Source organism: Penaeus japonicus, unplaced genomic scaffold, assembly GCF_977035675.1.
Source record: "Penaeus japonicus unplaced genomic scaffold, GWHDUDI00000001_assembly GWHDUDI00000035, whole genome shotgun sequence".
NCBI lineage: Eukaryota > Metazoa > Arthropoda > Malacostraca > Decapoda > Penaeidae > Penaeus > Penaeus japonicus.
The window spans coordinates 23,264,470-23,276,969 of NW_028234437.1; the positions used below are offsets into that span (position 1 = coordinate 23,264,470).

Sequence of the window (12,500 nt, forward strand, 5' to 3'; positions counted from 1 at the left end):
TTGTTGCCTTGTCTTTTTTTGTATTCTTTAATCACCAAAGCAGTATCTATTACCGATTGGGATGTTATAAGATGCTACACGCTTTCACAGTATGAGGGGGGGAAACGGCCGTGCGAGTGAGTCCGCAATGATAAGAACAGTGCAGAAATGGATTAGATTTTGCCTAAACCCCAAATGCAGATGAAGTGAAGAAGAAGAAGAAAAAAATCATCCTATTCTGCCAAAGGAAAAAAAAAAAACTATGAATGTTTTATTTTTTACTAAATCAAAATACGATTTTGATTTGCCTGCAGAAGCAAATGGACGTGGTCGTAAGATAATACCCCATCATCTTAAGACGGATATACACCTATGATTTCAATATTCAGGTACACCCTTTATTGAAAAATGATCTCGCGTTTGTTCACACGTTATGTTGAGTCTTGCAATCTGACTGCAAAGCAAATAATGTCACCAACATCTCGAGTTCTATCAGAGCTTTATATATAACATGTCCGTATTACAATGTGTCACACAGAAGAAGAAGAAAGACGATACAGGCACACGCATACATGCATGTAAAAATGTGTATGTGTGTGTATCTAAACATATATTGATAGGTATTGTTGATTATGTTATTCCCCTATTTGATTAGATATAACAAACCATACTAAAGAACGATATTTAGGATACACACACAAGGAAACATAAAAGGACTTGAGCTTCGTGTAAGGAGGAGAGGGGGGGGGGGTTAAAGAGGGGGAGGTGACCGAGAAAAGGATATGAAAGGAAAATTATGATAAGTAAAACTCGATGAAAAAATGTATCTAAAAGTCGGGGAATCCGTTTTGGAGAGACGAAAGAAAGTATAGAAACAAGAAATTAAATGATTATAATTATCATGATAATAATAATGATTGTAATAATGATGGTGATAATGATAATAATAATGATAATGATGATTATAAAAATAATAATGATAATGATGATCATAACAATAATAATGATAATGATAGTAACATATATAGTGATGATGAAGGTAATAATAAAAGTGATGATACTAAAGCTAAAAGGCAATCATAATATTGCATAAATAGTGATGAAGTAAACTATAGCAGTTTCTGAGGCATCTATTTTTAATGTGGGCAAACTTTTATTCACTTCCTCTCTCCACCCCCCCCCTCTCTCTTTTCTCTTTCTCTCTCTTTTTTTTTTCTCTCTCTTTCTCTCTCTCTCTCTCTCTCTCTCTCTCTCTCTCTCTCTCTCTCTCTCTCTCTCTCTCTCTCTCTCTCTCTCTCTCTCTCTCTCTGCCTCTCTCTCTCTCTCACTCATTCTCTCTCTCTCTCTCCCATCTCTCTCTCTCTCTCTCTCTCTCTTTCTCTCTCTCTCTCTCTATTTTTCTCTCTCTCTCTCTCTCTCTCTCTCTCTCTCTCTCTCTCTCTCTCTCTCTCTCTCTTTCACCCAGTTTCCTTCCCTCTTCCCTTTTCTTTTCTCTTCTCCTCTCTTATTTTCCTCTCCCTCTCTCTTATCTCGTATTTTACTATTTCTCACCCCCCCCCTAACCCCACCCTCTCTCTCTCTCGCTCATTAACCTTTTTCCTCCTCCTCCCGCCCCTCTCTAACCTTTTCATCCTCCCTCCAATTCCCTTTTTACCTCCCTTATATCTGTCACTCTCCCCCTCCCCCATGTAACTCCCCCCTCCTCCTCCCCCCATGTTCTTCCCCTCCCCCTCCCACACACCCCATGTAACTCCCCCCCTCCTCCTCCTCCCACCCTCCCATGTAATCCCCCTATCCCCCTCCCACACACCCCCATGTAACTTCCCTCATCCCCCTCCCACCCTCCCATGTAACTCCCCCGTCCCCCTTCCACACACTCCATGTAACTCCCCCCCTCCTCCTCCCACCCTCCCATGTAACTCCCCCCTCCCCCTCCCACACCCCCATGTAACTCCCCCCTCCCCCTCCCACCCTCCCATGTAACCCCCCTTCCCCTCCTTTGTAGCCCACTCCCCTCCTATATAGCCCCCTTCCCCTCCTATGTAACCCCCCACCCCCTCCCACCCACCCCCCATGTAGCCGAAGATAACAGATTCTCCATCTTGGCGTCTTCCTGTGCTCCACCCCCAGCATCCATTCTTCTCGTGCCCTTAGCCATTTCAACCACCGTCTCCTTGGCGATGTAATGAGACAAAACTTCTTCGTTTGTATTTTACTCTTCCTTCGTCTTCTTCTTTTTCTTCTTCTTTTCTTCTTCTTTTTTTTTTGGGTGTGATCTGTTTTTGTTTCTTTATCTGGCTTTTTTCTTTCTCTCTCTGTCTCGGTTTCCGTTTTTTTTTTCTCTCTCTCTCTCTGCGATTTGTGTATGCATGCATATGTATGTGTGTGTGTGTGTATGTATATATATATATATATATATATATATATATATATATATATATATATATATATATATATATATATATATATATATATATATATCATACATATAGATAGATGGATAGATAGATAGATAGATAGATAGACACATACATCCCCTCCCTCTTTTTTTTTCTTTTTTTTTTGCCCGTGATCTATTACTGCAGACCCGTCTTCACGACAAAACATGTCAGGACATTTAAATTGTAAGATTTTTTGCGTCCCTTTCTATTTTTTCCCATTTTCAGCAGAGAGGAATATATTTATGGAAACTGCGCATAAATATTTAGATACGTAGAGGGGTATGGGGTATATATACATAAGCATACATATAACGTTAGAGTATACATATATACATTTAAACATACATACCTATGTAGAAGGTGGAATAGTGCAGTAACACACACACACACACACACACACACACACACACACACACACACACACACACACACACACACACACACACACACACACACACACACACAATATCTATCTCCACCCCCCAGATGTGTTCAGTAAAACACAATGACATAATGATAGTAAACTAACAATAATGATAATTACATCATATTATATCCAAAGTGACTAGATATTAATTACAACAGAAATAAATAAGAAAATGAACATACGCAGAAAGAGTTAGTTCCGACATCTGTGTGATATTGAATGTGTGTTGCTACTAGTCCTTATGCCAGGCAGCCATGTTGCTAGTGGAGTGTGCATATGAAGTTTAGATACAGGGTTAGAAAGCCCGTCCATCTAACACGTGGTTAGGAATTTTAGTTGGCTTTTTACTGGGTTTGGGTGGGGTTGGGGGTGGGGGGTTGGGGGGTCGTGATAGAGAATACTTAGATATCTCGTTTGGTCTCGCTTCTCTCTCTCTCTTTCTATCTGTCTCTGACTGTCTCTCACTCTCTCTCTCCCAAACCGATCTAACGATAACAGGATGCATAATGAACAAAGGTAACTGCAGATGGCTCTTCGACCTCCCCCCCCCCTCCCCGCCACATTCACCACCTCACTCCCCCTTACACCATCCTACCCCCTACTCCCCAACTAATTCTCCCCCAACACCCTCTTACCTATACCCCCCCCCCTCTTACCCTAACCCCCTCCTCTTACTATTATTCCCCCTCCCTCCTCTTATGCTAACCCCCTCCTCCCACTATTACCCCCTCCCTCCTCGCACTATTACCCCCTCCTATTATTTACCAACCTCCCTCCTCTTCCCCTAACCCCCTCCTCCCACCATTACCCCCCCTCCCTCCTCCCACTATTACCCCCCCCCTCTCACCCTTACCCCCCCTCCCCCTTACCCCCTTACCCCCCCTCCTAACCGTCTCTACTGGTACTCGTTCCCGCCGGCAATTATAGCGGCCTAAATTGCTCTCCACTTGCCCTGCGGGTTAATCAGCGGTCCGGATAACCTGCCGTAACGTGCGATAAAAACAATTGGTCGGACAATGTTAAAGACCATTAGCTGGATGAGGGGAATAACTCCATTCCTCTCCCTTTTATTAGGTGGTTAGAGACGTTAAGGGGCGAGGGGAAAAGGCTGATGGGGGGAGGGGGGAGAGTGAGGGGGGAAAGGGGGGGAGATGGAGGGGGAGGGGGGGAGGGAGGGGGAGGATGGGGGGAGATGGAGGGGGAGGGTGGGGGAGAGAGGGGAAGGTGGGGAGAGAGAGGGGGATGGTGGGAGAGAGAGAGAGAGGGTGAGAGAGAGAGGGGAAAAGTGGGAGAGAGAGGGGGAGGTGGGAGAGAGAGGGGGAGGGTGGGAGAGGGAGGGGGGATGGGAGAGGGAGGGGAAGAGTGAGAGAGGGAAGAAGTGAGAGTGGGGGAGGGTGAGAGAGGGAAGGGAGGGGAAATGAGGAGGATAGGGGGAGGAGCAGAAGGATGGGGAGAGAATATGTGGGAAAGGGAGGAAAATAAGAGGAAGGAAAGGATGGGGGAAGAGAAAGAAAGGGTGGAAGAGGAGAGGAAAATGAGAGATAGAGAGGGGAAGAGAAAAAAAAGGAAGGGGAAGCAGAGGGAAGGGAAGAGAGGAAAGAGAAAAGGTATACATAGTGAAAGGGAAAGAGCGGTAAGGGGAGTAGGAACAGAGGGGACGACAGAGAGAAGAGGAGAGTGAGAAATAAGATCGGTGGACGTTGCTTATAATAATTGAACACACACACACGCACACGCACACACACACACACACACACACACACACACACACACACACACACACACACACACACACACACACACACACACATACATGATGTTAGAGTATTAGGTTAGGTTAAGTCCGAGCTGTAGGTTATTTTCTGAACTTTCGGTAGAATATAGAGATTTAAATTGTTAGCTTTCATTGTGTTTTTTTTATATGAATAGAAGAATATATGTGTCCGAATGATTGAATAAATTCGACAGTCGAAATCATGTTTAAGAAAAAAAAAAGAAAAAAAAAAAGATAGATAATGGAAATGTGAATGTAAAAAAAAGAAAAAAAGAAAAAAAGGAACGTTAATTAGTTCGATTCATATGTGGTTATCAAAGATCAAAGTCTTTCCTCATTTTATTGGTTAAAAAATAGGGGGTGGGGGGGGGAGGAGAGGGGGATGGGCTGCTTAAAATCTAACCGCTTGATACGTTGCGGGCAGCAAGAAGAGGGGAGGAGGGGGAGGGGGAGGAGGGATGAAGATGGATAGGGGAGAGGAAGGAGGAAGGGATGGGGGAGGGGGGGAGGGGAGAGGGGGGCATGAAGGGCGAGTCCAAGGCATCTTTTCATTTTTAATAAAAGCGCCTGGCCGGAACCCCTGAGATGAAAAGTCAAAAAGATTTCAATATTGGCAGTGGCAATATTGCAGGAGACATTTTCCAATAACTTCTGTTTCCTTTAGGCGGTGATGCCTGAGGGAAGAACTGCTCTTAAGCCCGGCCCGCCTTCTGCACGGCCTTCTGCGTGTGTGTGTGTGTGTGTGTGTGTGTGTGTGTGTGTGTGTTTGGGTGGGTTTGTGTGTGTGTGTGTGTTTGGGTGGGCTTGTGTGTTTGTGTTTGTATGTAGGTGGGTTTATATGTTTGTGTTTGTATGTAGGTGGGTTTATGTGTTTGTATGTGTGTGGGATAGCGTTTGAAAGTGTGTGTGTTATTATTCTGTGTGTGAATTTGAATGCGTATAGAATATATATATTTGCTTATATATGTGTGTGTGTTAAGAAGAAACTACAAGTGTTCACCTTAATGAACAGCCTACACACACAATATACAACAAAATATATCTATTTTTCCTTTAGTTCAATGACACTGCATTAACAACCTGTAAACATATTCATCCGAGCTAATAAGAACATGAACCAATTTCGTTAATATAATGTATACGATTTTGAAAATCTATTCATGTATTTTTTATTCTAACTAATCCACGATTAATGGTTATTGATGTAGTATTTTTCTTGTTGAAATTTTGTAATTCTTCCATAATTATCAGTTTCTTTTCTAAATAATGTTTTATATATTAACATGATGAAAGATTGCCAATGATGATGATGATGATGATGATGAAGGTAACACACTGTCATTACTACTACTATCATCATCTTTATTATCTGTTATTATGATAAGTAACATTATTATCATTATGATAATGATTATGATAGCAATGATATTGATATTTATTATTTTCATTACCATCATCATTATTATTATTATTATCATTAAATATTATATTGAAATACCCCTCTTTCTCTCGCTCTCTCGCTTTCTCTCTCCTCCCCTCACACTTCAACTCTTCCTCCCACGCTCCTTCTCCCCTCACATGTTCTCCTTCCCTTCACTCACCTTCCTCATTTCCTCCTACTCACACTTTTCCTTATACTCCCCCCCTATTTACTCATTCCTCCTCCCACCTCCCCCCTTCTCTATATCCCCTACCTTCCCTATGCTCTCCCCTTCCCGTCCACTCCACCCCTATACCCCTCCTACCTATATCCTCCTACCTTCCTCATGCTCTCCCCCTCCCGTTCACCCCTCCCCCTCCCCTCGCCTCCCTCTTCCCCTTCCCCTTCTCCTTCCCCTCCCTCTTCCCCTCCCTCTTCCCCTTCTCCTCCCCCTCCCCATCACCCTCACTCCTCCCCCTCACCCTCACCCTCCCCATCACCCCTCACCTTCACCCTCACTCCTCACCCTCCCCATCACCCCTCACCCTCACCCCCTCCCCCATCACCCCCTCCCCATCACCCCTACACCCCCCTCCCCTCACCCCTATACCCTTCCTTCCCCTCCCTCTCCCACCCTTCGTCGAATCAGAAGCCAATAACAATAATAGAGAGCCCCGCTAGACCCGTGATATTGTGCCGACCGCTTGATTGTGGGATCCCCGACAGCAAGCCTCGGCCATGACAAAAGCCGCTACTGAGAGAGGAATCCGAACCTCTCGGCGGGGGATCCGACACGCCACAAAGAGGGTTCAATCGGGTTCGGAGAGCGTGTTGCGATTGTTTTGTAACTTTGCACTTGTTATTTCATAGGGGAGGTTATTAGAACGGGGACGCCTTTGTCTACGGAGGTATGCAGGGGTATTACTACACACACTCATATATATATATATATATGTGTGTGTGTGTGTGTGTGTGTGTGTGTGTGTGTGTGTGTGTGTGTGTGTGTGTTAAAGTATATTTAATAGAAATGGAAATTATAATAATCAAGGAAATACTAATTATGATATTGGTGATACGGATAATAATGATGATGATGATAATAATTATTGCTATCATTATATTTCTATTAAATATATTCAACAGAAATGAAAATTATGGTAATAAGCAGGGAAATACTGATAGTAATATTAATAATGATAATGTTACTGATAATAATGACAATGATAATGATAGAGATGATAATGATAATGATCATGATAACGATAATAAGGATAGTAATAATAATAATAATAATAACGATAATAAGGATAGTAATAATAATAATAATAATAACGATAATAAGGATAGTAATAATAATGATAATGATGATAAGGATAATAATAATAAGGATAATGCCCATTCTAATCATAATGATGACAATTATAATAACCATGATTATTACGATAGTAATAACCGTAATGATACTAAGACCAATAATAAAACGAATGATAACAAAAGCCCTAATACAATAATACAATAACAATAATCAAACACGATTGCTAATAACACACAAAAAAGCCAAATATTGCAACAACAAATCAAATTCACGTCCGTTCTCTTTGTCCATGCAATGAATAGATTCATCGGGAGTAAGTTAATATGAAGAGTCGAATATAAACAATAATATTACGATGCAATGTTCGTGAATTGATACAAAACCAGGATGAATGGATGGCTTGTATGTTCTTAGGGGTAATAAATGTTATTTATTTGTTATGGTTTTGTTCAATTATGGGTTCTTCTGGTGATTTTTATTGTTCTTGTCATTGTTCTTATGATGGGAATGGTAATAGGGATGTTTTATGAACTTTTTTTTATTTTTATTATTGTTGTTTTAATATCATTGTTAGTATTACTGTTGATATTGTCATTTTCATTATTATCATTATTACTATTGATATTGTTATTACTATTATTGTTGTCATTATCATTTTATCATTATCATTATCTTTATTGTTATAGATATTATTGCCAATGTTATCATTATGATTATTATTATTATGTGTGTGTTTATATATATATATATATATATATATATATATATATATATATAATATGTATATAAATAAATAAATAAATGTATATATATATATATATATATATATATATATGTATATAAACATATATTATCATTATTATTATATATATTATTATTATTATTATATATATATATATATTATATAATAATAATATATATATATATATATATATATATATATATATATATATATAATATACATATATACATCCTTTTATAGAGGGTTAGGAACTATGTGAAATATTCAGTGCTTTACTAAAAAAAATGTTTCGTTAGACTTTCGTGACCGTAAGACAAAAAAAGAAGGCAATTTGAAACCATCAGACGCAAATAAAAATAACATTACCTTGAGGTTTAAATGATAAATTGTTTGGAAGAAAAAAAAATTGACCTTGCATAATTTTTCCAACGTTGCATGAATGAGGCTATTAAGAAGACGAAGAAGCGATTACACCTTATCATAACATCTGATCATCGGTCATTAACTCTTGCAAATTACCCTGTCCCGGTTGGCAGAGGTCACAGCACTGGTCCGGCGCCTCCTCAGGTCACACACGTATTACAGGTCAAAGGTTACAGGTCACTGGATCTTCTTTTCTTTTCAAGTCGTGGTTGTCTTGAGTAATTTTCCATGTGATGTTTTTTTTTTAATGTCTCTGTCTATTTGTGTTTTGTGATTGTGAATTTGTTTTCTCTCTCTCTCTCTCTCTCTCTCTCTCTCTCTCTCTCTCTCTCTCTCTCTCTTTCTCTCTCTCTCTTTCTCCCAATAACCAAGTGATTCTCCAATATCGACCAAATTACATAATCCTTCGTTTCCATATCTATTCACTTATTTCCCTATTTATTCAGATTTTTTTTTATTTCTCGTTACTCATAAATTCCATCGTTTAACACTGCCAATCGTCCTTCTCTGCAGGTCTCCTCCATCAACCGAGTCCTTCGCAACATCAACACCACGAAGGAATCAGGGAGCGGAGCAGGGGCAGGAGGGGGAGTAGGAGGTGGGGGAGCGGGGACAGGGGGCAACGCGGGCGGTGGAGGTGGAGGCGGAGGCGGAGGAGGTCCTGTGGGCGGCCAGACGATGGGCGTGGGCATCGGAGGAGGCAACTCGACCAACAGTAGCAATTCTAGCACCCCGACGCCCACGGCAACGCAGGACCCGATGTACGACAAGCTGCGCCTTCTGAATGGGCAGGCGACGTGGCCGCGGTCGCAGTGGTAAGTAAGGGGAGGGGGGTGGAAAGGGGGGGGAGGGGAGAAGGAGAGACAGGGAGAAGAGGAAAAGAGGGAAGGTAAGTGGTGTAGACACAAAGAGGTATTTAGATAGGTAGACGAAGGTGTGTATATATATAATGTTTAGGGCGATAGATAAACAGATAAGCAGAGAGAGAGAGAGAGAGAGAGAGAGAGAGAGAGAGAGAGAGAGAGAGAGAGAGAGAGAGAGAGAGAGAGAGAGAAAACCAAATGATACACACAAAAAAATATATTAACACAAATAGATACTTAGAAGCCATATGTGTTCCTTATAAGCACATGCAAATGAAATATAACTACACACAATTCCATAAGGAAAACTCGTAATAGAATGAAATATATATATTGCAATTGAATTCTATATTATTAAGCAGAATAGCACACACACACAGAGTCTCTTAATGGCAAAGACAAACATTTACATATACGCCTGACTTAGATTTCAAATGTGATTTCATATCCTAAATAGAATCGAGATAGCGAATGGAAATAGACACTTTTGAAAGAAAAAGAGAAAGACAGCGAACGAGAGAGAGAAAAGAGAGAGTGAGAAAGAGAAAGAGAGCGAGAGAGAGAAAAAGAAAGAAAGAGCGAGATAGAGGTAGATAGAGATAGATAGATAGAGAGATAGATAGATAGATAGAGAGAGAGAGAGAGAGAGAGAGAGAGAGAGAGAGAGGGGGGGAGCGAGTGAGAAAGAGAAAGAACGCGAACGAGAGAGAGAAAGAGAAAAAAAGCCGGGGGTGGGCAGCCCGCGGAGGGCGCCGCGGGCGCGCGCGCGCGGCGGGCAGGGGGAAGGATTAGGGGAAAGATAGGAGAGAGATAGGGTAGGAGGGGGGGAGAGCGTAGGGGGGTAGCTAGATAGATAGATAGTAGATAGAGGAAGTAGAGAGAGAGGGACGTTAGAGAGAGAGAGAGAGAGAGAGAGAGAGAGAGAGAGAGAGAGAGAGAGAGCGAGTGAGAAAGAGAAAGAACGCGAACGAGAGAGGGAAAGAGAGAGATAGATAGATAGATAGATAGATAGATAGAGAGAGAGAGAGAGAGAGAGAGAGAGAGAGAGAGAGAGAGAGAGAGAGAGAGAGAGAGAGAGAGAGAGAGAGAGAGAGAGAGCAAACAATAAAGAGAAACGGAAGATAGATAGAGAGAGAGAGAGAGCGAGAAAGAGAAAGAGAGAGAGGGAGAGAAAGAGAGAAAGAGAAAGAGAAATAGAAAGAGAGAAAGAGAGAGGGAGAAAGAGAGAAAGAGAAAGAGGGAGAGAAAGAGAGAAAGAGAAAGAGAAAAAGAAAGAGAGAGAAAGAAAGAAGGATAAAAAGGAGGCCAAAGAGAATGAGCGCAACCCGAAACCCACGGTCGCATTGCATTCCGAAGCATTGTTTCGAAACAAGTGGAAGTCGATATCAAAACAATTCCATTTTAGGGTCAATGGAACAGATGTTTTATCAACTCCCAGCGGGTGGTAAGTAGCGTATGACAAAAGCCCTTCTCTGTATTGACGAAATTCATGTGTCTCAAAGTTAAGAAGGATAGAATGGCTGAATGGCTGGTTCTTTCTCACAATGGCAGGCTCTCCCATGGTTCGGAAATGGTTATTCATGGCATTTCGCTCATTATGAGGCATTAATAAGGGTATTGCATATGAGGATAATGGTGGCGTTATGGTGAATGCTATATGTACTGTTTATTTGCGTTATTTGGTTGTTATGATACTTTTTTACGAAATTTGAATATGTGTATGTGTATGTGTTGATATATGTGTGTGTCCATATATGTCTACATATGAATACGTATTTCTCTCTCTCTCTCTCTCTCTCTCTCTCTCTCTCTCTCTCTCTCTCTCTCTCTCTCTCTCTCTATATATATATATATATATATATATATATATATGTGTGTGTGTGTGTGTGTGTGTGTGTGTGTGTGTGTGTAGATAAATAAATAAATGGATATATATATATATATATATATATATATATATATATATATATATACATATATACACACACATAGATACACACAAACACAGTATATATATAACCCGTATTTTCCCCATCCCGAATTCAGAGACAGTAGACCAAAGTCGTCTTTGTAATTATCTCGATTAATCCCTCTCCGTGACGTTACAAATTGGCGTGAAAAATTTCGCTTGAATACCAACTGTGGACACCATTTTTCTCGCCCGGTAACAATTTTCCTAATGCACCCCCTGCGAGATTAATAGAAAACGGAAAATGGCCCGGCAAGCAGTGTCGGTGAGAATCTCGTCTTTTATTATCATTTTCTTCTTTTTCGCTTTCTCTTTCTATCTTTTTTTTTCTTGGGGGTGGGCGGAAGGGGTTCGGGAGGGGATATAGGGGGATAGGAGGATAGGATGGAGGAAGTTGGGGAGAAGGGAGAACATATATCATGTCGATGTTGATATTCCGGGATTAGTTTCGTAATACTGAAATAATGGGATCCGGCAAAATGGCGGGAAATTTTTTCGAGGTTTGTTAGGTCCTGTTTCTTTTACGGAATTGGGTTAAGAAAAGGAAAGTGTATGTATTTCGGGTTGTTTTTTTATTTTAAAGAAGTCAATGAATGTACTTGATACTATGTGAGTAATAGTACTTATGGTACTATTTACAGTAATATTTACACCCTTTGAACAAATAGACAGTTCGATAAATATAACCGTCGATCACATTTTGAAAGAATATACAATAAATCCTTAATCCCTCCAAAGAAAAAAAAAGAAAAGAAAGGTACATCCCCCTTTACTCCCCCTCTCTTCAAAATCCCTCCCCCCCTCACCATTCTTCTCCTTTACCCCCACCCCTCTTTTTCTCTCCCTCTCCCCTCAGCTACTCTACCATCCCCTCTTTCTCTCTCTCTCCTCCTTCCCCCCCTTCCCTCCTCCTCCCCCCCTTCCCCGAGAGCCCTTCCTTAAGAGCCTATCCAAGAAATGCAGCCAGCGAAGAAACTCGACAAGATGATTCTTTTGGGCGAGACAGTGAGTGAGTATGGCGGCGTTTGGAAAAGACCCCCTCCTCCCCCCCTTCCCCCTCCTCCCTCCCACCAAACACAAACTTATCACGCTCTTCCCTCCACCCTCCCCCTCCCCTCCCCCTCTACCTATCTCCGCTCCCCCTTCC

The 12,500-nt window shown here is 41.3% G+C and overlaps 1 protein-coding gene across 1 annotated transcript in view; it reads left to right on the forward strand.

Moving 5' to 3' along the window:
• Nucleotides 1–12,500, forward strand: part of LOC122257817 (paired box protein Pax-6) — an 81,477-nt gene that overhangs the window by 32,938 nt on the left and 36,039 nt on the right. The window contains exon 5 of the mRNA XM_086531297.1: nt 9,035–9,336. Within this exon, the coding sequence (XP_086387423.1) occupies nt 9,035–9,336 (302 nt within the window). The remainder of the gene's footprint in view (nt 1–9,034; nt 9,337–12,500) is intronic.